A 27312-nucleotide genomic window follows, 5' to 3' on the forward strand; every position below is an offset into this window, starting at 1 on the left:
GTTTCAAATCGATCAGAGAACAGTGAAGTCAGAGAACCCCAAGGAGGATCTTAGCCACAGCGTGAGGAGTTTAACAGCAGATCATGGAGATGAAAGCACCTTCCTTTGTGCCTGTGTATCCTCTGACGACAAGGACAATTACACTAGTTTGTCAGGCGAGTCCAGCACGGAGGAGATCATGTTTGTTTGGCTGCGGCCTGTCATATGGTCCGTTTGTTTCCATTGTTGCCATCTACTTTGAATCTGGCCCTGGAGTAAACAAAAGGTGGCTTCACAATTATTCACAATTAAACAGACGTCTTCAACACACAAGTGACAAAACAATAATTAGGCACACAGATGCTGGATGCACTTTATCATGGTTGGTTGATTTACTGTTTCACTGAGTCATTTTAGGCACGTCACACACAAACGTGTTTCTTTTACAAAAGAACTTAAATATTTATTTTAATATTTTTTACATTTTCCATACATTTGCAAGGTAAGGGCAACATTGAATAGGTTGTGTGGATGTCAGACGGATGGGACTGGCCGGTCCGATGATCACGTGTTACTGCTGTACCGCAACCGACGCATCTGTCCTTGGTTCCCCCGCCCCGCCCCCCCGATGAAAAATATATCAAAAACAAATCCAATTTCACGGCATATAAAAAATGAATCAAACCAATTCTACACATTCACACACGATTCTGAAATGAATTTCGGAGGTTCAAAGCCGGCCACTGGAAACAGTCGTTCTCTTCTCAGTCTGAAAACACGGTTGCGGTTTGTGCCTTATTGCCTTACAACTGGCTATAGAAACAATAAGGAAAGAAACTGTTAACACACAGTTGTCCTCAATATGTGACTTTGCAAAACATCTTCATGAATCACCAAAATACAGAAAAAGTGTGTGAGTTCCAACAATTCAGACTGAAGTGGCAGCTCTTTGTCCCACAGTTCTCTCTCTTTCTATGTGTTCCCTCTATTTTTTTCTTTATCCTTTCCTTTCCTCTACTTGCCCTTTTTACAAAAGTGGTCATAGAAAATAAATACAAATATTTCCTTGAATGCAATTACTCATGACCCAAATATTACCTCTGCCTCTGTGTGGAGTGGAGTCCTCTGCCCTCACTGTCCTCCTGTCTCCATCTCTCCACTTCACTGTCGACCCTCTCTTTATCTCCTACTCCTCCTCCTCCTCCTCCTCCTCTTCCTCCTCCTCCTCATTCTTCTGCAAAGTTCAAGGGGTGGAATCACTGTTGCGACCACAGGGCAAATAAATAAATAAATACATAAAAACAAATAAATACATAAATATCTCCTCCTTTAATAAATACATATGTTTCAGACACGTTTGCCTTGGCACGGTAAACTGTTTCACCCTGTTGGGTTATTAAATGTCAGTCCTCTTAAGTGAAATCTCACTCTACAAAAAAGGTTCTCGTCTATGATTAGAGAGTGAAAATCCTCCCGTGAGACATATCTAAATGGTAAAATAGCCTCTCAAAGTGGGGCAGCAGTGTCTTCTCGCTCCACTGACGTCCGATGTTTCCTTTTGTAAAGAAATGGTCGCCGAAAATGTCTCTTGGTTTCCTGATTTTCATATCATCGCTGGAGCTTTCAGACTGCAGTAGAAACTTGAACTGAAAGTCATTGTGAGTTTGTTTCCAGAGAGATAAAGATGTGGTGCTCTGTCCTTTAGGAGTACACAGTGCTGGCTTTGATGGCCAGCGGGTGAGACGAGGAGGCAGAGTAGGTTGAGGGGGAGGAGGAAGAGGGCAGAGGGGAGATTTAAAGTCTCTCAGGGGACAAGGCTATGCTAGGAACCCTCCTCCTCAGGGTTTCCCGGGGCATAGTAGCCTGCCAGTTGCCTAAACCGTGGTCCCCAGTCGCTGAGGTAGGAGAAATCCTGCTCGGATGTGGTGGACAGGGTGTGGATGGAGCTGAGCGAAAGAGCCGGCGAGCTGCTTCCTTCAAAGGCGTACGTCTGGAAGGAGTCATAGGGAGGCACTGACAGGTCATTATCAGCCTGCTCCACCTTCTTACGGATGTAGCCTTTGAAAAGGGAGAAGTCTGCTCCCCCGAGTCCCTCTGCAGCCCCGGCCTGGCTGCTCTGTGCCCACTGCGGCAGTGAGTGCAGCTCCGCCCCAGAGTCACAACTTTTGGCCTCGGGGAAGTCGTAGAGGTTTCTCAAGGCGCTCATGTCGTAGGCCTGCGTGTCCTGCTCCCCTCCGCCCTCGTCATTGTACTTGATGACATTATCCCTCATGTCCTCCTCATCCTCCGCCATCCTCTGGCCCTTCCTGTGGCGCTTCAGGGTGAGGATCAGCAAAACAAGAACTGGCGGAAAAACAAAGGAGATAAAAAGAGAGACAGCCCGGTTATTATTTCATTCTGTGTCAAACAACAAATCTACAGAATGATGGAACTTGTTTTGGTCCAATATAGCATAAAGGTACAGTAAATAGGTGTTATATGTAAATGTCATGTCATTAACAAGGTGCTTCTCCACTGCAGGAACCTTTTCAGGAACTCTGCCCCTTTTGCACCGCAGGAACCAGGAGCTATTTCTGCAGTGCACATTCACACTGATCTGAAACTAATCACACAAATCTCCAATGACCAGCACACTCTGGTGCATTATGAGAAACTCAGCATGTTGTTGGTGACCTTGGACACAAGTGTGTTCTCTCAGTGCAAGTTATTGTCATGTGCGTGCTTTTCTTGCTGAAGTGTCATACTGCATATTGTATTGTATATTGTATTTTTGAAGATATCTTTGCATCATTGCCTTTACAGGTCTGGAGGCAGGCAAATCAAGGGATGTTAAAAATAGTAATGACTGCAATGCTTTAGAGATCCCTGACAGGTCTGGAGATGCATTACAAACAGGCTCAAAGTTGGAAGAACTTATGCGAAAAGGAGTAGTTTCATGTTAAATGTTAATGACATCCAGATTCCAAAACCTTCAGGGTATTCCAGGTATGTTCCAATTTCCATAATCACACTGAATGTTTGAGTTCTGGCTCTGCACATAAAGATGCAGGCTGCAATTGTAGAGACTAAAATCCAGAACTTGCACAAAAAGTTGGCAACTATTGAACTGACACTGTAACTTCTGTTGCACTTCCAAGGCGACGCTGCAGGGAAGATGATGATAGATTATCAAGTTTTACATTTCAAATGTATGAGCATTGATATTCACAGATATTTGATTCAAAAAGCTTAATAGGGACCAAAATGTGTACCAATACTTTTCCAAGTGAAAGGTGAAAAACAAGAGTTTGCAGGTTTGAAGCTTCAGCAGAGAGAGAAAGAGCTAGGAAAAATAAGAGTTGATTAAAACTGGAATACAATTGAGATTGATCACATTATGAACTAATGAGACACAAGGAAAACGCTTGTATGCACAGATAAATCAATGAGGCTCTAATTTCAGCAGAGTTCTTTTAATTACTGCCTACATTTGTGATTAAACAAGTCTTACTTAGCTCATATACCCACCTGCTGACTTCACCTTGGCTTCCCTGGGCCTTTTACTTTGAAAACTTGGCAAGATTAATCTTAGACTCTGCTTCAGCAACATCAAATGTCAATTTCAGTGATTATACAACACACAGTAAACAGCCAATTAGGAATAAATGATGTGCACAGAGAAATATGAGCGCGCTAATGCTCACTTCCATTCATGGATGAAAAGAAATCTAAATTAATTTTGGTATTGAGCCTGTGCAAATACACTTTTGAAACGGCTTGATTCCTTACCCGAGATGCAAACACACACACCTCTGCAAGCAAACACACTCCACATCCCATAAGCCTACATTATAATAGTTCATAGTGTGAGTACTAGAGTGAATTCATTTTGTTCTTTTGTATTTTAGCTGATGCATTAAAAGTACAGCCGGTATGAAATTGTTGTGATTCATTTGTGGATGTTAAGATTTTGATATCCTGAAAGAAGTGAGAATATTATATTTGTTAATTATTCATTAATCCCTGTAGCCTGTAGGACAGAGTATACCACAGCACACAGGCATTGTGTTACTTCTTCTGTTTGTGTGTGCGTGTGTGCGTGTGTGTGTGTGTGTGTGTGTGTGTGTGTGTGTGTGTGTGTGTGAGAGAGAGGGACAGTCCTTCAGGGGATCGAGAGGCAATTTGCAACTTTGTTTTGGATGTTTTTGCAATATATGCGAGTAAACGTTTGAAAAATGGATAAAAGCATTTGAATGTATAAAAACGATGTCTTGCGTTACCGTGGGAACTATCCCTGCTCCTATCTTTCAGCAGGGCGACTACAACAAAGGGTTTGACGGCAAAGGGACAGTTAGATACATCATTAGGCAGTGGGCACCATGCATCTTTAAGAACAGATAGCCTGTTGCCTAAAACAAATGCCTACAAGCCTGCCGGGATAAAAAGACCATCAATTATAATAAGAGCGGTGCTGTCTGAGGACGGCACAGAATGTTTGATGCTGTAAAGCCACAAGCACACTCATCCATACATTGTGGAAATGGGATATGCCCACATCGTTTAACACTCAAACTAGATGGATGGCAGGACTTTACGTGCTGTGTACAGGAAATTCACACATTAAAGCACACACATTAGCGTGCATGGGAAAAGCTCACGGACAAATGTAGTCTTTCAGAGTGACCTTGGGAGTCAGGATGTGACTACAAAACACTTGGCACTTTGTCGCTTTTGTCCTCGTGCAAACTTCTCCAGAGCAAATTGTTTCAGCTCTGCTCGCGAGATTGTTCATTTGTACAAATGGACTTGTTGCAGGATCTGGTAATTGTCTTCATTTAGTGTAAATGGCTTGAAATATAACCTGTGCAGAGAAAACACCCCCTGCGTCTCTTGCCAACAGAGCTGTACTTGAGAACCTACATGGGGATTTGATGCAGTTTTTCAGGCTAATAATGGGTAATCGCTCTCCTCTCACATCGCTCGGTGGGCTCTATTGTGAAGCCAGTGTCTGTAGTGATTGTGTTTATTCTTCTCCTTCATGAATAGGGAGAAATAATTGCTGTGGGGTTGAGGAAACAGTCATGGTTTGTGGTAAACTGTGGCAAACAATGCTGTGCATACAAATCAGGCACTAAGACAATTACTCTAAATTCACACTAATGTGCAAAGTACTAGAAACCCTGATGATATAAACTCTTTTGTTAAGGTCAGCGGCTTCTCTTAGTGCTGTTGTGCTCTCTTTCTAAACACCAAGCGTAGGACAGAAGCCAAAATAAGAGGCAGGTATCTTGACATAGGTATGTGCATGTTTAGTCTGAAGCAAAGGCAAACTTCCTTCTTTCATGCTTCAGATTCAGACGCTTGAACTGTAAGCCACTTAAATGCTATTTAACTTTGAGATTAGTGCACCTGAGGCGAAGCACGACGCCACGCACAGAGTTTACCTTGTAAGAAGCATGTGTACAAGTGTATAGATGCCTCCTATACATACAAAGCTGGTTCCCAGGTGTACAGATGTTCCGATAAACGCTCCTGACAAGACGGTTAATTTACCCTTGGGCTGCACCGGGTGCCCCAGGCCAGGAATTCATCACAGGCAGATGGGAGGTAATTGGAATGGATGCATGCAGATGCTGCGATACGCTGGAATGGATTCATCACATCTATAAATTAACTGATGGAGAGACTGTTTGTTTGTAGGGTAATTAAGCAGAAATTTGTTTTCATTTTTCTCATCATCCGACAATTGATATAATAGAGGTGGTCCAGCCTCAGGAGACGACGAAAGCTGCCTGGCTGGTTTTATGGTAGCGCGTGTGTGTGTGTAGGAGGGGGGCACGTACAGTAGTAAGGAAATCTAGAGAGAGTCACACATGAGCTGTGCTACATGATCAGGAACATGCGAAACGTGTGTGTGTGTGTGCACAGTGGGCAAAGGAGGAGCAGGGAAATATGGGCCATGTGCAGTGGATCAGGCTGCTGCCACACGGCTCACTCCAGCCTGATATTCACACCACAAGATAGCTGTTAACACACAGCTCACCCCTGTGATCCCCGGCCCTGCAGCCAAGAGATATTACTGTCTGCATAATGACTGGCAGGGGCCCTCTGCTCTGCTCAGCCGGCCCCTCAGTGCCTCCATCAGGTGCAGTCACTTCACTCCACTGTCAGTCAATCAATCAGCATCACTCAACACACGTGCACCCACAATTAGTGACACCGACACCAAAGGAATTCAAATGGAAGGAGCAATAATATCAAAATATCGCTGTCGTGTTTTTTTCTAAATCTACACTGCAGCTATAAAGGTCAGTTTCTCAGTTTGATGTTTTTTTCATCTTCTATTGTCGGGTCGTTGCCTCATTCAGAATACCAAAGCTACAATACTCTCCTACTAATAACACACTTTTTCCAAAGCTGGCAGCGTTGCCTCAGATTTCTGCGTTTTGTTTTTGGTGGAGGTTTATATAACCGTGATGAATAAATGATGCTTTGCTTTGGGAGTTCACTCCAGTATACGTTTGGCTTAATGGAGAGACAGTTTTAACCATCCTCATTAGAAAAAAGCTCTTAAAAGAAATAGCAATGTATGTCACAGTTAAAGCCGCCTAGTGTCACATCATGCACCCCCACACATACACACACACACACGCTCACCCCGCATGATGTAAATGTGTGAGAGACATGAGTGGGGGAGACAAAACACTGTGACAGGGTTTTGGTTAGTGTGTCACTGAAGCAGCGGGGATACAGCAAAGACACACAACAAGCAGAGAACCAGGAGCAAACTCATAAAAATTTCAGAAATGACAATAACGACGCTCTTCGGTTTATTCTTCCTCTGAGAGGGTGAGCGTGTGCATGCGTGCGTGTGTGTGTGCATGTGTGTGCATGTGTGTGTGTGTGTGTGTGTGTGTGTGTGTGTGTGTGTGTGTGCGCGCGCGTGCGTGCGTGTGTGCGTGCATGTGTGTAGCTCAGATGATGTCTGGAAAGCCTTGTCTATTTAAAGCCGGCTGTTTCAGAGGGCTACGAGTGCTGAGGCAGCTCCTTTGCTGTTTGCTCTATCTACCACACCCTCCATTCATTCCATCTCCTCCCATACATCAAAGTGGGTTGATATAATTCATAAAGCCGGGCGTCATCTGTACTCCGCCGCAGAGGCAGCAGCCAAATGTCCGACATTCAAGTCACTCATGAAAGGAAGATGAAAAATTGATCTCCCTTTTTCTGTGTCATTCTTGTTTGTGTTTTCTGCCATCTCACATGGAATTGCAGTGCTGAAATATAGATAACGTCTAAAAGTGGCTAATCCATTAAAAGCAACACGCTTGGTTGCGTGTTGTTTCATGAGCAGAAAACAGAAAGTCAAGGGTTTTTGCCTTCCGTCTCCCTTTGTGACTCCAATATTCCACATATTCAACATAATACAAGCGGTGACCGAGCGGTAGGGAGCTGAAATCGCCTGAAACATTACAACTGACATGTGCTTATCTGTCATCCATCCATCACTCACTCATCGATCCACACACCAGCACATCCATCTGCTTACCTATGAGGATGAGCATGCAGACCAGCAGAGCTATAAGTGCCCCGGGGCTCAGAGCCGCACTCATGGCATAGGCTGTAGCATTGCAGGACTGGATGGCTCCCTCTGTAAGTACAGAATAAGGAATCAGGTCAACACCCGGGGTTAATCATGGTTACACTACGCATGAAAAGCGCACTGCATTTCTTTCTTTCTTTATGTGGACATTTTCAGTTGAACATCCCTGCAGGGAGCGTTTTAATGCATGTCCGTGTTGCTTTTCCACAGATATAAGCTGATAAGAAATGTTCGCTGACCCACATAATGGGTTTCAGTGTGATCTTTGGGCTATTTGTCCAGAAAACGAGAAAGATGACAGCGGCGATGATGTTGGTGACAACGCAGCTCTGGGCTCTCACCTGGGTCGCAGCCACAGACGTGAATGGTCAGCGTGCCGGTGGAGCTGAGGGAGGGAGGGCCGCTGTCCACCACCAGGATGGGCAGGAAGTAGGTGTTCTGCTCATGGCGATTGAAGCCTGATCGCTGAGTGCGGATGCCCGCTGTGTTATCTGGGTGGGTGGGTGTGTGGGAGAGAGAGAGAGAGAGAGAAAGAGAAAAAGAGAGAATAGGAGATTTAGACACCAGTGATAAAGTTTCTGAAGACTTAAACACCTTTTTCCCTGCTCACAGACGTGTGGTTTTAAAAGGCGGGAGGGAAATGGGCAGTAAAAGCAGACTCTGACACAAAATGATCATTTGTAACATGTCAGGATGAATTATAGATTTGAAAATGTGACAGTAGAAGATGTTAAGTACATTCTTATGACATATTCAACATACAATAAACACAGAATGTACATTTCATAGACAAGCATCCAGTCAGAGGACAAACCATCTTTGCTGTACTCAGTCTAAATAAATCATCGGCCATAACACACACTTCAAGGACAAGAAGAACAGTGTCAGGATTGTCAGGTTTAACTTGAAGTTGAATAATTCTACCAGGAAAGTCGCCTGCCTGTGTGATATTCACATTTATCAGCCCCTTCCCTTTTTTTTTTCCTTTTATCAAATAAAACCAGGAGGGAAAATGAGTGAGAGAGCCACTGTTTGAAATTAAACTTCAGCGCTGTATATATGAGCTCTTCTGCAGACGTAGACAAATGCAACACGGAATACATGAGGAGGCTTTGACAAATAGAGTAAGAGTTGCTTCAGCGGGCAGACTTGCATAGTAGATACCGAGCAATCCATCTCCCCGGACATACATCACCATGATCCACGGTGCCCTCCTGCCTCTCTGGCACACGGAGAACAATCTTCATATTGCCATTTATGTGCGGGAATGTTATGACCCTGACTTTGTCCTTCTGACATTAACACAGCATCGCCTTTAGAAAAACTAAAAAAAAATACAAATTGTTCCAAAACCTATAGAGGAATATAGATTGGCAAATAGATTTTCTTCATCAACAGTGCAAAGTTTAACTTGAATAACCTCCAACAATGAATTACCACAAATGCACTGAACTCTAAATGCACATGAAGATGAAGTGTGTGTGATTTATCAAACTTAACGCCGGGTAAAGTACAAGAAAAGGCTGCTTATATGTATTTACAGGACCAGGACTGACAAGGAAATCTATAATATACTTTAAAGGATAATATAGGGTATAAAGATTGAGGATCTGACTGTATAATGTGTATATTTTTTATTTATTGACATCAGCTTTTACACAGAAAAATGCCCACATTCATCAAAAGGTGGAAGTTGGTTGAGACAGATGTTACCTGTAATTTATGTCCCCGTTCATCCTAAAGTCGTGTTTGTTGCTGCCAGAGGACACTTGTAGTTTACAGTAAACAAGGACAACTCAGGATTTGCTTCCAGTAATAGAAAGTGAAGAGAAAAATGGAGAGCACATGCAAATGACCCGTTTGTGTGCCAGAGTCCTCAAAGTAAGTTGAAAAATATATTTTTACTTCCACCCAGATTTATCTTTCTGCATTGTTGATATTATTTTTCAGGCTGAATAAATAATGAATATTAAGGAAATAACACTGAGCCGCTAAAAGCAAAAGCGATGCATCACCTGATTTTGGAGAATTTTGTTTCTCGGTTTTGACCACGAAATCCACAGGATGAAGAACTCTGCAGCGTGTTGCAGGGGGAGAAAGGTTTTAAAATTCTTTATTGGCTATATCTACTTCCTAGAATGGCGTTTATTTTAATGTGAGCTAACTCTTTCCACTTTTCTTTCATATTTGTCACTATTGGCTTAAATGTCTTACAAATTCAAATGTCTTCCTTCTAAGTGTGAGCTATGAGATTTACAAGGCAACTCAGTGGCAATTTGTCATGAAACAGCGTGTTGTTTCCGTCACGTTACAGCACAGCTTTTCCTCCCTAGACTGCCAGCAACACGTTAAACAAGCTTACTAACACGGGCAAGACAACAACAAGCTTTCTCATCATTGTGCATTAAGGCTTAGAGAAGGACCACAATGTGGAGCCATGATGAGGGAAAGAAGCAGCGGCAGCATTGGAAGTGACGGACTGAGAAACATGTCCATGGAAACAGATCACAGAGAGGTGGGAGCAGGAAGACCAGTGTGTGTGTGTGTGTGTGTGTGTGTGTGTGTATTTGAGCATGTGAGTCGATGTGAATGTGCCGAGTTGAAAAAGTTTGCTAGAGGCATCCTTATGTCATACTTATTTCTGTACGTCTATGTGTGCGAATGTGTGTGCGCGTTTGTGTATTTGTGCAATGTGTGTACTGGAGTGTGTCTGCAGTAAACTTGGCTGTGACATTTCGCTTGACTCGGGTCGCTCCCCTGACATTTTCCCTGGTGTCAGATCAATCTTGATTGAGTCGGATGTCACATCCACTTAAACACACATTTCTAAAAGAGGAATCTGCATGTGTGTAGGCAGTGTTGTGTCAACGAACAAACACACATACACACACAGGAGCATGACTGAGGAGTGTGGTGATCTTTGCGCTGCCTTTCATTGTGCAGTTAAGAAGAAACATCATGCTATTTTTATAATGGCACTTACACTGAAACATTTAAGTGGAACGGAAAGTTCAATGCCTTTTTAAGTGTTTGAGCAACTAAACACATTTCAAGGCTAATGACAAGGAATGATAAGCTTATTGCTCTAAAAAGGTCTCAGTATAGAGCTTGTATTTATACTGCCAGACGTACTGCTTTAGACACGTGTGGCAAATATATTTTTGAAGTACCTTCTAGTGGCAAAGGTGCTCAGGCGATGTTCTTTACATTTTCCTTGCCGTTTATTGTTGAAGTTTATAGTTTCTGAAGCAAATGTAAGCAAAAAGCAGAAGGTGTGTAAATGAGAAGGAAATGATTCCACCAGCTGTTGCTTTTTTGAAGCAGCAAAAGTCTCCAAAGCTGGAGAAGACGAACCGGAGCGTGTTTGTGCGTGGCAATGATCTCTGCTACTTCAAGAGATGCAATGCAGCAGTGAGCCTCTGACATGCTGAGGGTTTGGATGTGAAACAGTCCTGCTGCACCTCTGCACATTTACATTGCAAATCCACGCCCACCAACTGCAAATTCCACCCAGCGGTGATTACAGACTTGTACCACTTGTTCTACCATACCACAACAACACAGCTACACCTGTAATGACATCGGCATTACTACTCAAATGTCATCCCTCCGTTACGACCTCATGCGCTGACCCCCGTGCCATCTCACCTTTGACATCCCACAGTGTGAAGTGTCGATTGCTGGAGCCTTCGGGGGCCAAGGTGAAATAGAAGCGATGTCCAGATTGTGGCTCGTCTCTATCGACCACACTGATGGTGTGGATTAGCTGCAAGAAGAGAAGAAAAAGAGGGATTTTGTCAGATTCCCTCAAAACATATCACAGATTCAAGTCCCGCTCTCATGGAGGGTGGGGAGGGCGTGGGAGTCTTTGGATGCGACTGACTAAGAAACTGACAGTAAAAGTAACAGTGCGAAGGGGCCACAGTCAAAAAGAGATAAGAAACATCTTTCTCCATAAATTTGACACAGCAATATGACAATGTCGAATGTTAGAAATATGAAACTGTCTCTAACGCCATGCTGGAAAGCTGAGGGGATCAGAAAAGGACAGAGAGACTCTGCGAGACTGCTGGGTTTACTTTAATATTTGCTTTACATAAAAACATAATGTGACAGGAAGAAGAAAGGAAGAAAGAAAGGTGTGTGTTGTTGTTGTGTTGAGGTAAAGCTGTAGCTCCCTATGTAATGTAATGACGGCGAGGTGCATTCACAGATCATTCTCAAGTGCCAGCCAATCTTTTACGGTCTCTCTGTGGACCCAATGTGGACAGATAGGATTCAGCGTGAGCTCTGCAGACATCAAAAAGCCCCTGGAGATCTTTTCACCTGAACACGGGCCTCTCAGTGAGAATCCATCATCCTGTGCTTGTGTTCCTCTGCAGCCAGAGTCCGGCCACAAGCTGGTAAACAGGATTTTCACATCACGTCAACTGGCTGCATTTCCTCCAATCATACAAAACACCAGCCAACATGTTTCTCTTACTTCCCAGGTCTGATCTTTTTATTCACTGCAGGTACTGACAGCAGATAACAGAAATCAGAACGCTTCCAACATGTTTCAAAGAAGCAAATCATAAGCGTCACAAATATCAGAATATTTGAGCTGCCTGTCACCGAGTGCGGCACACATGCAGCACAGATGGCCAAGCATCATTTTGTCAATAACACAAACATTCTTACATTCTGGCAGCAGAAGTAGAGGAGCTCCGACACCGCAGAAATTTATTGGAGATGAGCGAGTCTTTATTTTCTGCCTTTAATTTGGAATACGTTCAGCTACTTTACATCCCACTCATCTCAGCCTGTGTGTGCGTCTACGTTTTGCATCACTCGCACTGCACGCACACATTATAATTGCTGGGGAATATTGATGTTGGTTTGTCTGCCTGTTTGTTTATCAAATGGTTTTCATGAAGATTCAAGGGAAGATTCTACCTATAACCTTTTAACCATAAGTCATAGAATTATTTTGGTCTATCTGCATCCATCCATATAGACCATTTGTGCCTAACAAGGCTTTCCAACCACTTTGTATTTTCTTTTGTGTCCTCCGACAACTTTTGAATTGATTGTATTGTAAATTAAAGCTTAATTTCTTCATATTCCTAACTATTGCGTTATAATGAGCAGCTAAAGTTGACTTGGCCTGGGCTCATTCTACACCACCGTGCTGTATCTCATGCATGAGTTGTCTCTAAGAATCAACCTGATGGTGGCGCAATAACAAGAGTTACATTTTGTCAATATCTTTGTAACTGGACAATCAAATGAATCGAAAGTGTGTAGGTTTGTTAGGAGAGGAGGAGGAGGAGGGATCCTGGTCTAATCAATAACCTGTTGAAGTTCATAATTGAGAGACAGAGTCAGTATTGGATTGGCACTCTAATGAGTCTGTGTTCACTCCTGCTCTAGTATGATACACGATTTACAACTTAAAATAAACAAAATACTAAGGCTTTGTTATATTACCAGTAGTAATTGTGTAATCGTGTATCAGACGAGTCGCTGTTAAAGATTACGAGGAAAACGACAACACATTGATGGAATTCTTTTGTTTTATCCCCGCCTGGCTTTCCTCACGTTTGAAGTGTCTCGTCAAAAGACTAAAGCTTGCTTTGTGTTATACTGCGGCACTCTTAAGACATTGGTGAACTACTATTACGGGAGACATTTCTCAAAATGATTAAAGCAGGATGTTTCAGCGCTTGTAATTCCTTTGTCTGCACTCACAAAAGCTCTCCGTACCAGATAAAATCTAAGGAAATTCATCAAACCATTACTCACCTGTTACTGCGCCTGTCTCCTCTTTACGGCGAACGGAAGCTTTGAAATGCTAAACGAGGCATTGTTTACTGGACTGAACCCTTCGCTCTGTCCACCCTCTTCCTCTCTTACTGCTGCGCTCGCTCGCTCCATCACTCTGAGCACCTCTTCCTGCTTTTCCTTGTCCTTTGCCTTTATCTGATTCAAAGTATTTGCCTCTCTCATCCATGACCTTTCTAGAAAGACGTGTCCCTCATTCATCATACAGCCTGATAATTGATTATTTCAACAAAACAAACACATCTCCCACGCACATAAAGAAATCTAATTTACTGTTTGTTTTCCAGCTGGTGTTTCCCGTCTTTAGTGATCTTTGTGGCCTCATTTATCCACGCGCTGAATTGTGGGGATGATTATGAGTTGGTTGTGGGTTACTGTGACTAAGCCGCTGTCGGGCACGTTCCCAGGCTACAATTGTACTTTTAGAATAAAAGGCACATCAGCATTGAGGCAATCATCTTAGACACAGAATAGGATCAAACACATCCACAGCTGGCAGAGGATGTGCAAGTTAATGTGACTTACAGTGTAATCATAAAACCCTAAAGCATGATTTCAGGGTCGAACACGTGCCTCTTTCATCGCCTCTGCAATGAAACAACACACTCAAGAAACACACAGTTATTAAATAGGAACTACTCTGTGTACTCCTAGGGAGATCAGTAAAGGAGGAATAAGTACACTTACGCATTACAAAATGTTTAGGTCTATTTGTAACGACTTTGCATTAGTTGAAGGACATTTTGATGGAATTCTATGCATGAATCCCCCAAGAATTTTATACATGCTTCTTTGCAATTTGCATGCTACAGAAGTGGATATACTTCTCCATGTTTCTCTCAGAGAGAGCTAGAGACGCGGGGCAAACGCTAAACAAACTGCAAAGGGACTAACAGAGTCTCACTGATGCTTTTTTCTTCCCCTTGAAGTAAATGTATACCATCTTTGTTGTATTCATTGTAGGATTGTAAATTACATCCCGGTGCTCTTGTACATGCGTGTGCTTTTTTTTCTTTTGTGCACGCGAACACAAAAGGAGATGGAACACAGGCCCGTGCACAGCAAATTCACACTGATGAATAGACTATAGACATAGTGTGCTGTAGGCCCGAGTTACCAACGGCCAACTTACGAACATCCCCCAGTCTATTATTATAAAACATTGTGTTACATACAACGGTTTGTAATAACGAACAAGCGGACTACAACGCACCCGTGTGAATTGCGCTCACAACCAATGCGTGTTTCCGGCAGTTCATCAGCCTGAGGGAAGCGTAGCGTGGTTTTATGTTTGACTCATTGGCACTAGATGTGAACCGTACGTAATGGTTCTGACCTACGTACAAATTCGGCTTTTAGACAGGCTTAAAAAGGGAATTTGATCCTAACCTGGGGACTGCCTGAGCAAAAAACAGGTCTGATTGTATCTATTCCCCATTCTTTGGACTAAGGCCTTTTGGGTTTATTTTTCAGCCGGAGGGTAAAAGAGGAATGAGCAGAAAACAGCAATATGATCAGTTGAGCGATGAATGCACTTCTTTCTTTGAAGAGAGACGAAGAGCTTGCGAACATGTAGTAAGTGAGCCGTGATGTGCTTATTTGCGACGGAGCCCTCAGCTGGGGGGGGGGGGGGGGGGGGGGGGGGGGGGGGGGGGACGACGACTCTCTCAGGCTGAGCTCAGACTCACGAGGGAGGGAAATGAGAGGGGAGGAGAGTGTGTGGGAGTTTATTGAGCAGCCAGCGAAGCTCCCTCAAGCACAATCACCTAATTAGATTTCTATCTTGCAGTCCCCTTTTCTGACCCCTTTAAATCTCTAGCATACATGGAAAGCAAGACGAGGAGACTTTCCCAAAAGGACAGCTGCTCTGCACGGGGGGCGTTTGAAAGGTCAAGGTTGTGAGAGGGAGGGAGGGTGGGAAGGGAGGGGGGCTTCCTCAAATGCAGCAAAAAAACACCTATTTTCACAATGGCAGCAAGGCAGTAATGAATGGAAGACTGAATAAATATGCGGGCACTTAAAATGAACTGAATGTGACTCACCTCTAAAGCCTGAAAGCACTGGATGTGTCGGAGGTGCAAATTTTCACACAACCATTAATTTCAGAGGAGAAATGCACACTCACCCCGTCTAGCGAAGCATTAAACTGACTCCATGCATTTATCTAAACCTGTTTCAAGTTTGACGATGATGCTGCCGTGACTATTTTCATGGTTTTTGGAGACACGGTGATGGATATTTTTCTTGATATATATCAAATTATATCAAAAACCTTATCTCACAGTCCTCGCCTGGCCCAAGGAGTAAAGGACTCTCAGAGGTGGAAAGGCCAAGTTACTGCCAGCATTTCCTTGAAACTGAAGATAATAACCAGCAAAGCCAGCCTTGAACTACTCCTGATAGGTGTCTAACAGCCTCGCCACTGTATCCCTTCTGTTGTTAAGATGATAAGAGCAGCCTAAGTGGTCACACGGAACATCTCTAACCTTCATCCTCATGTATCACCGAAATAACAAACTGGGTAAATCGTGCGACCCATATCCAAAGTTGTACACAGAGTATTCGGGAGTTCGAGGCTGATTTGGAATCAACACAGGCGTAGTAAAACTGAACCGAAATATCCCGCTAATTGGTCTGGTTCAACATTTGAGAGATGAAAGGGAAGCAACATTTTGGCGGGGAGCACAGATGAGTCACAGTCTCCCACTCGTCTAATGCAATACCGTCTGCCAACACTACAAGCCTGTCTGACTTTAATACTTTGGTTGTATTGATTTGCTCCATATTTTTAACTCACGCCGTATTTGTGTCTGTGTGTGTGTGTTTTGGAATTGTTTGAGTGTCTGTACTGTATGAGTGCAGAGCCTGGATGTTTACATTGCAGCCATTTCTATCTGACTTCTCCTCCAGGGGGTTGGACGATTGGGGGTAGATTGGCCGAGCTGAGGTGATCTGTCACAGTGTGGGTCACCCTGCTGACTGTGAGGAGCTGACAGGCCTCCCTTACCTTCAGGCCATATTTAGATTTGGCCTTCAACATTGCCCGTTTTCAGCGCACATGGCAGTATATGATACCCGTCCCTCTGCATTCAGTCGGATAAATACCACCAGGTGGGTGAGGGGCAAGCTGAGAGGATGAGATGTGTGTGTGTGTTTGTGTGCTCACGTTGAAGTCAGGGAGGTGGAGCAGGTGGGTGAAATACGCAAACCAGGACTTGGATACAAGCTGACAGAAACCAAGGTCGCGTTTTAAAAGCCTATGCACTATAATTTTGTATAATAGGATCATTTTTGAATGAGCTAATATCTGACTGAATGGGAATAGACGGTCTAAATTCCATTGAATCATACATCTCTATATCAAATTTCGAGGCATTCTTCCGAACATTGATATTCAGTTAGCTACAATAACAGCAGCAGCAGCAGGATATGATAAGAATTAAATTGATGCTAAAAAGTTTAATTGAGTGGAGTTTTGTTTAACAATGTTAGACAGCCAACCTCTAATTTAGAGTAAGTCAGGGAAGAGAAACCAGAGTGTGCGGGTGTGTATGTGCTTCCACGCTTGCACTCATCTCCAGGTGGGCGGTCATTAAAAATTTGCACTGAGCGCCTGGATGTCTTTAGTTAGTGAGCTGTGGTTTCCTCTGTTCTCCTCCGAATCATCGTCCTGCATTAGACCTCGACAGGCCGCAGAAATAATCAAAGAGAGGAGCTATTAAACTCTTTGGTTCATGCCTCTGGCTTGAACCGCATCCCCAAGCAAAAGCTGCTTAGCCAGTGTCACATTTCTTTATTTACTCCTCATCCTAAAAATCCCCCCTCCCATCACAGGCGACTCTTTCCACAAAACACACACACACACACACACACAATACAAAGGGTTGCCAACTCTGAAATGGGATCAAATTCAACCGCAGTTGAAAAAGGCTTAGGCTAATCTGATTTTCTACGTGGTTCCACCAAAAGCTCGACCTGAGCCAGGGAGCCGACATGATAACGCCGCGCACAGCAGGAGACAAAGGCCGCTCCTCATTAGCTCCCTCAACCACAGCTGGATCTGACATATTAAGAGTGTGACGGTGAAGGCTAGGTATGAGCGTGTGGGTGTGATGTAGTTTGTGACAAACAAAAAAGGGCAAAGGATCCAGCTAATTAAAAGGGCCGAAATGTACTTTGTAGCTGAGCTAAATGGGGAGATGAGACAGACGGAAGGATAGAAAAGAGAGAGAAAACGTAAGAATATGTCAAAGAAAAACCTCCACAAAAAGAGCCTCCACATAACTTACTCTCTCTCGTTCTCTCTCTCTCTCTCTCTCTCTCTCTCTGTGCCCACACTCAACTTGCTGTCCCACATACTACAGTGCATGCCTTGTTGCTCCACTGACAGCTTGACTGAACGATTTAGCTACAAAATAAATTAGTGTTTGCTTACGATTAGTTATAATCAAGCACTGCTATCAATCATGTGACACTCATAATGCCTCACAAGTGGGTTCTGGCTGATTTGTAATAGCAAAGTGGAACTAAGGAACACTCTCCTGTGCAAAGTTTTGAATATCAAGTCGAGGCAATTTGACAGTTGATTTTACTGAAAAATAACAGGTGTTGTGCTGGGCGTTAATTAATTCTGCCAATATGTGAGGCCCCTTCAAGAACAAGAAACATGCAGGACAAGAAACCACACTTAGAAGGCTTTCTACCTTCAGATTTTCTGATGCCAGATGGAATGAGTAAAGCCTGTTCTCTGGGTTAGAGTCAGAGGCATATGCAGCGGGCGGGGGCGGGGGGTGGTGCGGAGGGCAGATAGCCAAAGCCCGTCTTCTATTCCAGGTGAAAGAAATATTGACTTAATTATGCCCATTTCCGAGAGCTGTAACCCCCATCCAAGTTAGCGCATTTATTAACAGGATTCTGGGGAACTGAAACAAAATTGAAGCTCATTTTGCACGCAAACATCTGCTGGCTGATGCGTATACCTCTGGGCTCCTCCTTTGGCAGCTTCATTTACTGAATAAATAAGTGCATTCTGGGAAGCAAGAGAGATCAAAGCACTTCCATATCAGGCAACAGCACTCAGCCCCATGATAATCCTATGAATCTGACCATTGCCTTCATATTGAATATTAACAGAGCACAACAGAAGCTTACAATGGTGACAAACTACACAATGCAATCAGCTCTTGCATTTTTTAGGTACTATTTTAGTCATTTTTAAGCAGATACAGATCAAATATGTGTTTGCTTTGTGACGTAGAAGAGCTCAACCCTCCTGTGTAGAGATAATAAGACAATGAGACGAGACTGGGCAGAACCTAATGTGAGATTCGTGACTATATTACTCCAATCTCATAATCACGTTTTTTCCACTGAGATCACTCGATACATTAACAATAATTGCTTGCACAAACATCTTGTGTGAAATGGAAAAGTTGAAACATTGCCGTAAACATGCAGGGTGGTGGTGCAGATGTTTGCAGATTGTGTGTATTTGGCCTCAGCCTAAACCTAGTTTTTTTTTTTTAAGAAGAAGAATAAACTTTATTGGATCAAATCACATGCGAACACGTCACCATGCAAACACGGCAATCCGAAATTTGGCTTCCGTTCGTCTCTTACAGACAGACATGCTTTCTACAGAGGGGTCAACGCAGGGCAGCCATGATACGGCGACCCTGGAGCAGTTTTGGGGGCTCTCCATACAGGACTTGAACCGGCGACCTTCCCATTCCCAAGCTGAGTCCCTATGGACTGAGCTACTGCTGCTCCCGTTACTGTAATATTATGGTCTTGCCTTTACATACAACGAATCATATCGTATCCATGAAGCCAAACCAGCTGACGAGAACTGATAGAGATGACTTACAGTAGGAGTGAATCATAATATGCAGCAAACCAACAAGGTAGGGAATTATAATCAGTTTACATTGGTGATCAATACACTGCAATGTGTTACAAAACTATGAAAAAGCACCTATCATTCAATAATGTATTGGTGCTTGTGTATACAGTATATACATATATACTGTATATATTAATCAGCAAGTCAATTTGTGCATAGCAACATAAACAGAATAGCAACATAACCAGAATCCTCCTTTGTTGAATAATGAAGTCAAAAATATGACCTGACTAGTGTTCATGCGATTTTGATCAGAAATATTGATGAAATGTGAATAACACTGTGTCCCAATGCGTGTGTGTGCGTGTGTGTGTGTGTGTGTGTGTGTGTGTGTGTGTGTGTGTGTGTGTGTGTGTGTGTGTGTGGCTGCAGAAACTGTAAGAAGAAACTATGCATCCATCCCACAGGGCAGCGCTGTCCTCAAGACCCAAATAAACTCAGTGTATACAGTCATAATCTGCTGTATGATCAAACCTTTGAGGAGCCCACTGGGTTTACCTCAAGGGCACTCTGGCAGGATTTTAATAATTTACTTTACCCTAAGAGGAGGATGAATCTATTTGAGTCAGCGACCATGCTTAACAAAAACAGTGACATCCATAGATGCACGCTGAAATGTTGCTAGCTTAAAACACGGCCTCCTCCTCCGCGTGTCATCCGTTTTTATTCGTTGCTCTTGCTCTAATTTTTGAAAGTTGAATTGCTGTCTCACACTAAGTGCCCAGGCGAGTACGTGTTATCTCATCTGTAATTCATTAATGGTTTGATTCACTCATTCGCTTTACTTTACTTTTTTCTTTTGGAAAGGCTTCATTAATGCTATTAGTCCGGAAAAAAAACCCCACATCAAGCTCTTCCGCACCAATATGAACACAATGAATCCTTTTCTTCACACACTCCTTCCACTTTCACTGGCCGATGCAGGGGCTAAAAACGACCACTGCATTTCATACATTATAGCCATGATGTGGAGGCTTGAATTGTTTCTTTTGTGCCTTCACAGGTTACCCCCCGAGGCTGAAAATGAGTGCTAGATAGGCTCTGACCCAAGGCTGAGACATTCTCATTCAATGCAGCCAAAGTCTGCAATAACACAGAAAGGAGACTCAATGGCAACGAGACAAAAACCTGTCTCACATATGAAAAAATTAGGGAAAGGAGTGTGAAAGACAGATAGATAGATAGATAGATAGATAGATAGATAGATGGATGCAGGGAGACATTGTGGATCTTCTCTCTTCTTCTGGAGTAAACGTCTTGGCGTGATTAGGAGCTGAAGGTTAATGTGGGCTCTGGCAGATGGGGGGAGGGCGGCGGCAGGGCTGAGCATTGCAGATGCGCAGAGGGGCTATAAGTGGTTAAGAGTGTGTGGATCAGGGGGGAACACATGCCTGAGTCTCATTACACATGTAAATGCAGCTTCCAGCATTGAGACCCCACTTTAGAGCCTTACTTATTTTAATTATTCCTTTGCTCGGCACATTATAATTGGGTCCAACTGCGCCCAGGGCCTGTTGACTGTGTAAGGAGTATTAAATACCCTAATGACTCTGTCCATTTTTAATGGTGATCAGTGGGGGAGATCTGGCCTTGTATTGAAAACAACCATGGCTCTGACTTTTGTCATGATTTTTCAGTCTCCTACTGCATGAATCTTGCTGGCTTGGTTACAACAGCAGCTCTCTGAGGCTTTATAAATTTGTGGTTTATGAAGTTATGAGGGTAAACTATATAAACTGCTGTCTCACTGCATGTGTAGAACGATATAACACAGAGCAGCAGCAAGAGAAACTACCTCAGATAAAGCTACATTTGTTTAAATGCAGCCCGTGTAAGCGAACAAAAACTTGGTGATTAATGTCTTGCATAAGCTGCCTGGAGTAGAATGGGATGCAGAAAACTTTTCCGTAGGCTGTATAGGCCCATAAATAGTATACTCAGAAAATATGAATTCCCAAAGTCATTTATTTTCTTTAAATAAATAAACACATTGCTGACACACACAAAAGTCCAGGATTGAAATCAGAGAAACATTTATCTGCAATCGGCAACAAGATAATGACAAAACAAATCTTCTCAGTGGCTTCCTGGCACCTTCTCTTGTGCGTGAGCCCAAACTGAGGTTATAAACTGCCTTTGGGACAAAATGTCACAGAGATAACGGTGCTGAACTGAGAATATTCCAACCCAGAAATATGGCAATAATTAAAAAGGTCCGAGAAGAGACGAGCGGGGGAAATGATTGATACGTGATATGTGATACAGCGTCGTCCATATGCTTTATATCACAGCTCGTTACGTCGCCATTTGAGGGCAAAGGTGCCGACGTCCTTTGATCTAGACATCCTCTGTTTTGCTTTTTAGCACTTCAGCCTTGTGTGCGCGTATGGATTCGACATTTGAATGACGGCACGAGGTGGCACAAATGGATGCCTCACATCATTTCATGGTTTGCTGCACGCTGTTAAATTTTCAGTGACACATTTTCCTCTTCAGTTACACAGATTTAATGCTGTAAATGATTCTCTCACAGTATATCTGGCTGTGCGGGATTGGCAGTGATTGCCGCTGATATTGCTGTGAGCAACAGGAGGAGAATGAAGAAGGAGTAAATAATGAAAAGGAGAATAGCGGTTGTTCTACAAAGATATCAGAAGTCTGCGGTGTCCATGTGAACATAATGCGCAAACACTATCCTGGATCTAATGAATGTTTTAATGAAAAACACTGGGGATGGAGGCATGAAAAAGAATGATAGGTCATTCTTAATTATTGATAGGAACCATTTAACACAAAAGCTCAGCTGAACTAATAGACACTGCAGTTCACGTGCCTTTATAAATGAATCACTAATACACAAGGTACAGTACATAGAACAGATGGAGCTGAATGCAATCTATCTACCGTGTCCACGTCCACAGAGCGTCCACTCATAGCTTGGCCACGGCTCTCGTCTCGTCTTTACATTCCTCCTATTCTATCCGTGCCAGTGTGAAAGCGAGTAGTTGAGTTGTGAATGTGAAAAGGAATTATTCACGCATGTTTGACATCAATTTGTCTAATCACACACTTTCTTTCTATATAGATGGCTGTTGCGAAGCTCAACAATTTACAGGTTTATCTTTCAACTGTTCCTAGTGAAAGCTGCAACTTCTAAATTATGTACAGATCTCGGCGATGGGCCAATATGAGTGAAGAGTATTGGCTGATATTGCTCTGACTATTAAAGAAAAGTGTGGCTGCTGATGCATTTGAGGAGGTTTTGCTTTAAAGTGCAAATGAATCTGTATAGACGTTTCCAGAAAAGAGAGGAAGCATGAGAGAGCATGTGTTTGACTCCATAGACCCTAAAACAGCACAAACTTACCTGCCCCGGCTTGGCATCTTCACATATGGAGGCTTCGTACGGTGTGGCCAGCTCAGGAGGATTGTCGTTTACATCCAGAATACGAATACTCACTGCCGTATAGGAGGACATCGTGTGATTATCTACAGAGAAAGAAAAGAAAAGCAATTACCACTCGCAGGCTAGATTTGTTTCTGCGAATCGAAGTAGAACAGCATAACGACACAAAGTGTGGCGGGAGAAGGTTCAGAATGTGGATATACTAGGGGTCACGTCCCAATCAGCACCTATCAGGACACTGTTGACGAGAGTCTTTGACGGAACTTCATCCTGTACGACGACGACGACGAGGCTCAGATGGACACAATTTTGCGACAATGAAAGAGGCAGTTGGTTTGGCATTGTGGCTAAGTGCTGCAGGGTTTTCATCTAATGCCTCCTAAAATTACCCTCATTACTGAATTACACTTCCTGGCACTGGTGACTGACAAGAAAATGGTACCAAAGATTCCATTTTCCTCCCCAGGTCCTCACTGTGCAATAATGAGCCGACATTACCACTGTTTAATAGCTTGAGTGCAAGAGGCACACCTCAGCATGACAATAATGACAAATAAATGCATTTGACAAAATTGCAAGAGTGACGCTTACGTTGTTATTTCTCCTGCAATTTTCAGACTGATTAAAGAACTGGAGTGAAAACCACAACACTCTCTCAAGACAGGTCTCTTAATGGGCAAGGATGGAAATATGGGAGCAAAGAAGATTATGTAATTACTACAATCAAAACCCACTTCAAATTAGTGCTACCTTTCATGTTCTCAATTGTGCGATAATGTCTGACAGAGTTTCCATTTTACTCATAAAATGCCGTGTACAGTACAGTCGGGAGCCTGAAGCCTCAAGTGTGTGTGAGATGTGTGTGTGTGTGTATGTGTGAGAGAGTGAGAGAGAGAATGAAAGCCTTATTATGATCGTGTGACTTTGTGAGTTGAAGTACACAGGGTCTACATCAGTTTCACCTCCAACAGTAAAAAGCAACACGCACCTAATGCCAAGCACCCACTGATGGGAAAAGCACATTTACATACATTAAGTCAAGATGCCGACACGTGTACATTACAAGCATTAGCAGTAAGTAAGTGTGTGATGGTGCTGTAAAGCCACTTTAGAATGTTCGCGTCTTGAGTGAGAGATGATTGACTTCGTCTCATATCAAAGGATCGGAGCGTTATTGAGCTGCAGGTGATGTTTGCAACCTTTTCTTTTCTCTTTTATATCCTTGCAGCAACTAAGCTCAGTTTTAAGGAGCTTATATCTCATATTCTTTTTACCTAGATTAGTTGTTTGTGCAAATGTATTATTTTTTTGCTTTATTGAACTTTTCACAGACTGCAAGTTAAACCGACACAGACGCGCACTAACAACCATTTAAACATGAAAATAAGCAGGCAGTTATTGGTTTACTCACTAGAAACACAGACTGATCAATAAACTAGTGGCCACGTGGATGAATGTCAACGCCAGAAGTTCCTTGAATGCAAAGAATTTCAGCTCATTCACTTCTTACAACGCGTGCAAATTTTGATACAGTTTGTTGTGTTATTTTGACGTTTCCAGGCGGGAACAGTTCCACACTCTGCTGCAGCGCTCGCTCGCTCCCTCGCTCGCTCTTCCTTCCTCAGCCTCACCCCTCCTTTGTTGCAAAAAAAAAACGATGACATTGCTGTATCCAATAGTGTTACTAAGTGTATAAACCAACAATTCAGAACTCTCTTGGTGAAGTCACAGCGGCTGCAGTACATCATTCTTTCCTACAGCTCAGGAGTGAGACTGATAGAAATGTTGACAGCTGGCTACAGGTTGCCAATGACAGCCGGGGCAAAGTGATAATAGCCAGGCTAGTGCGGGGAAATTCTCAAACGCTTCTCCTCTGTCTGGTCTCAACTAATGGCACAATTCTCACTTCAATACAGAGCTTTAATTGACTGCTTTTTGCCTGCAAGAACAAAAAGCAGACACAGTATCTCATCCACTATTTCATCTCGTCTCATTTGGTCCTCAGATTGCGCTGCCGGCCCGCCGTCAAGCAAGAATAAACATCAGCATCATCAGAGTTTTGTACATGTTGCGTTTCAATCCCGCAGAGTCAAACACTGATGAGCGATGCGTGAACGCCCCGCTCCCGTTTGCCCACAGGGGGGAGGGGGGGAGTCATCCATGTAGAGTGGCGCCATTCCAAATCTGTGTTCAAATACAGATGAAGAATAAAAAGGATTTCAAATGATTATTGGCATGCCTCAACATCTGTTCTGCACTCACCAGCTGCTACAAATCTTTCAAAGGAACTGTGTAAAGATCTCGCCGACATGGAATTATGTTGACTTTATGTGTGTACAGTACATGTGCATGCTTGTGTGTGTGTGTTTGTGTGTCAAAGTCATTGCTTGTAACCAAACACAGGAAACTCCTCTCTTTTTTTTCCAACAGTTTGGTTTAAATGTTAGTTTTGTCAAAAGAGCAAATGAGTCTGAATGTACTTAAGCCTGCGTGCAACTGAGCCTGAGGCAGACACACACACATATTTTATAATTGTAACTAACATCACAGAGGCTCGTCAATAGCCACCTGAACTTTTATTACAATTTTGTTTAAGCGCAATTAAGAATTGACAGCAATTAACGTCCTCCACTATAAACCACATAAAGACCCTCTGAGCATAGTTAATTAGATTTAGTCGGCCCATCCTCCCCCTCAAACAGGTGCCAACAGAATCTGAAGGCTCCACCGTACGAGCGCTTCCATGTGAGAACGTGCAGCGGCGGTGCACATCAGTATCAGCGCCGTATTTCATCAAGCAACCAAACAAGAGAGACAGATATCTTCTCCTTAGCGGCGACGATGACAGTAAATACAGTACGTGTGAGTGATTACATACGCCAGGTCAACGCCTCTGGTCAGTGATTATCCGTGGTTTTCTCACTCTGCTGGTGTTGACAGACGTTCCTCTGCAACAGCGTGGCTACATCCATTCAAACCGAGCCTCCTCATTGGCAAACATCACATCCTCTGCTCTGTTTAACAAATTCGCTCTCTCATTTTTTACTTGCAGATTAAAGCCAACACCACGCGCGGTGTTGTACATTGCAAATTAGACTTTAGATCCATTCTTTCGTTTGCATTTTCTAACTTTGATTGAAAAGACACACTTATCGCGTTTTCGCGGCGCTACAACAAGTCTGTGACTCATTTGGCGTCTGGGAGCATAATGTTCAAACATCATAATAATCAAAGTGTCTGTGTTTTGTTTACTGAGCAGCAGGAGTGGAATGAAATGCTGTTGGAAAATGTCCATTCCCTGTAACACTGCAAGAGATAAAGACTTTGCCGACAGCAGGACTTCACCATCGCTCTGCCCTCAGGGTGATACTCTTTTTTTCCCTACTTACCTGTCTGGGCTGAAGAAGTAGTTTTGCTCGCTGATATCCTACTTGCTTTCACCTCTCAAGAAATTATATGTCACTCTAACTTAGTCGACGCGTTTTCTATGAGGAAGACTGTCAAGTAGTACAAGCGTTGTGCCTAGTGACGCCCCGGTTACAGGAAAGCAGACAAGCGGCGTGCAGATGAAAGGTTGTTTCTTCTTATCCAATGTCATAGTTTACATGAACAGATGCTTGCGGTTGTTACTCTTAATTGGGTGAATTCAATGACATTCTAGGTGTGTGTGTGTGTGTGTATCTTCTGTCTGTACTTCCACTTTGTGCTGAAACTTCTTCGCCCACAGAGACATGTGCCGTAATCTCCTTGCAGTATTGCAGCCCGGGTTAATCTCGGGACACAGACACAACAGTGCCACTGAAGTTGTTGGGTCTTGTCCAATACTGGCACAGTGGCAATACGACGGTTCAAAGGTCAATAATGGACTGGGGGAATAATTAAGGTTTGTGCCACAGAACTCTGGAGCTTTAACAATGTTCTCAAGATAGTTTGACCTTGTGGATCTCAGGCCTTAATGAGCTGAGGGACCCAATAAAAAGATGAAATGAAATCATTACAGAGGACAATGAGGCCCTGTCTCAAACCATCCGTCTTTACCTCCCACGACCTCTCTTTACAATTCCGTTTCCCTCTCTATTTTTATGCTTCTTTATTGTCTTCTCTCTGCCTACCGTCTGCCGTCTCCCTGTCTCCAGGTCTCAGCGAAGCTCGTAGTCAGTGCGGGAGCAATCTGGATGGGAATTCTGATGCATCCGACCACTGACTCCGCCTTTCTCCGTGTTTCCTTGGGAAGGCTATGTGAGAGGCTTTATCTGTTGAGTGCATGCATGTGTTTAAGGACGATATTGGCGGAGGGTTATGGTTGCTTGAAACGTTTAATTAACATTAAAATGCGCCTATGACATAATGCCAAGCGGTGCACAAAAGCTCACAAATTGCCCCGGGATTACAGCTCCAAAAAAAGACTGAGAAAGTCTTTCATTTGACTGTTTGTGTTGGGAAAGACTGCTTACTGCTCACTTTCTGCTGTGTTGAATAATGGAGGAATAACACTCCTAGCCTATGAGGGAGGGTCACAAAATTATGATTATCTGGTTTGTTGATATGCAATCGTGTGTTGTTTTCACCCCTAGTATATTCTCGTGTGGGATGGTTGATAGTGTGCGTCACATACAGAAT

General features: G+C 43.3%; 1 protein-coding gene across 1 annotated transcript in view; it reads right to left on the reverse strand.

Annotated features, from left to right (window-relative positions):
* Positions 1 to 1309: 1309 nt before the first annotated feature.
* Positions 1310 to 27312, reverse strand: part of cdh22 (cadherin 22) — a 53497-nt gene continuing 27494 nt past the window's right edge. The window contains exons 8-12 of the mRNA XM_076141102.1: positions 22654 to 22775; positions 11210 to 11327; positions 7903 to 8052; positions 7508 to 7609; positions 1310 to 2322 (exon numbers count right to left, since the gene is read on the reverse strand). Of these exons, the coding sequence (XP_075997217.1) occupies positions 1802 to 2322; positions 7508 to 7609; positions 7903 to 8052; positions 11210 to 11327; positions 22654 to 22775 (1013 nt within the window). The 3' untranslated portion in view covers positions 1310 to 1801. The remainder of the gene's footprint in view (positions 2323 to 7507; positions 7610 to 7902; positions 8053 to 11209; positions 11328 to 22653; positions 22776 to 27312) is intronic.

The sequence above is a fragment of the Genypterus blacodes genome, unplaced genomic scaffold (assembly GCF_046128005.1).
Source record: "Genypterus blacodes isolate CSIRO-AG114 ecotype Tasmania unplaced genomic scaffold, CSIRO-AGI_Gbla_v1 ptg000017l_1, whole genome shotgun sequence".
Taxonomy (NCBI): domain Eukaryota; kingdom Metazoa; phylum Chordata; class Actinopteri; order Ophidiiformes; family Ophidiidae; genus Genypterus; species Genypterus blacodes.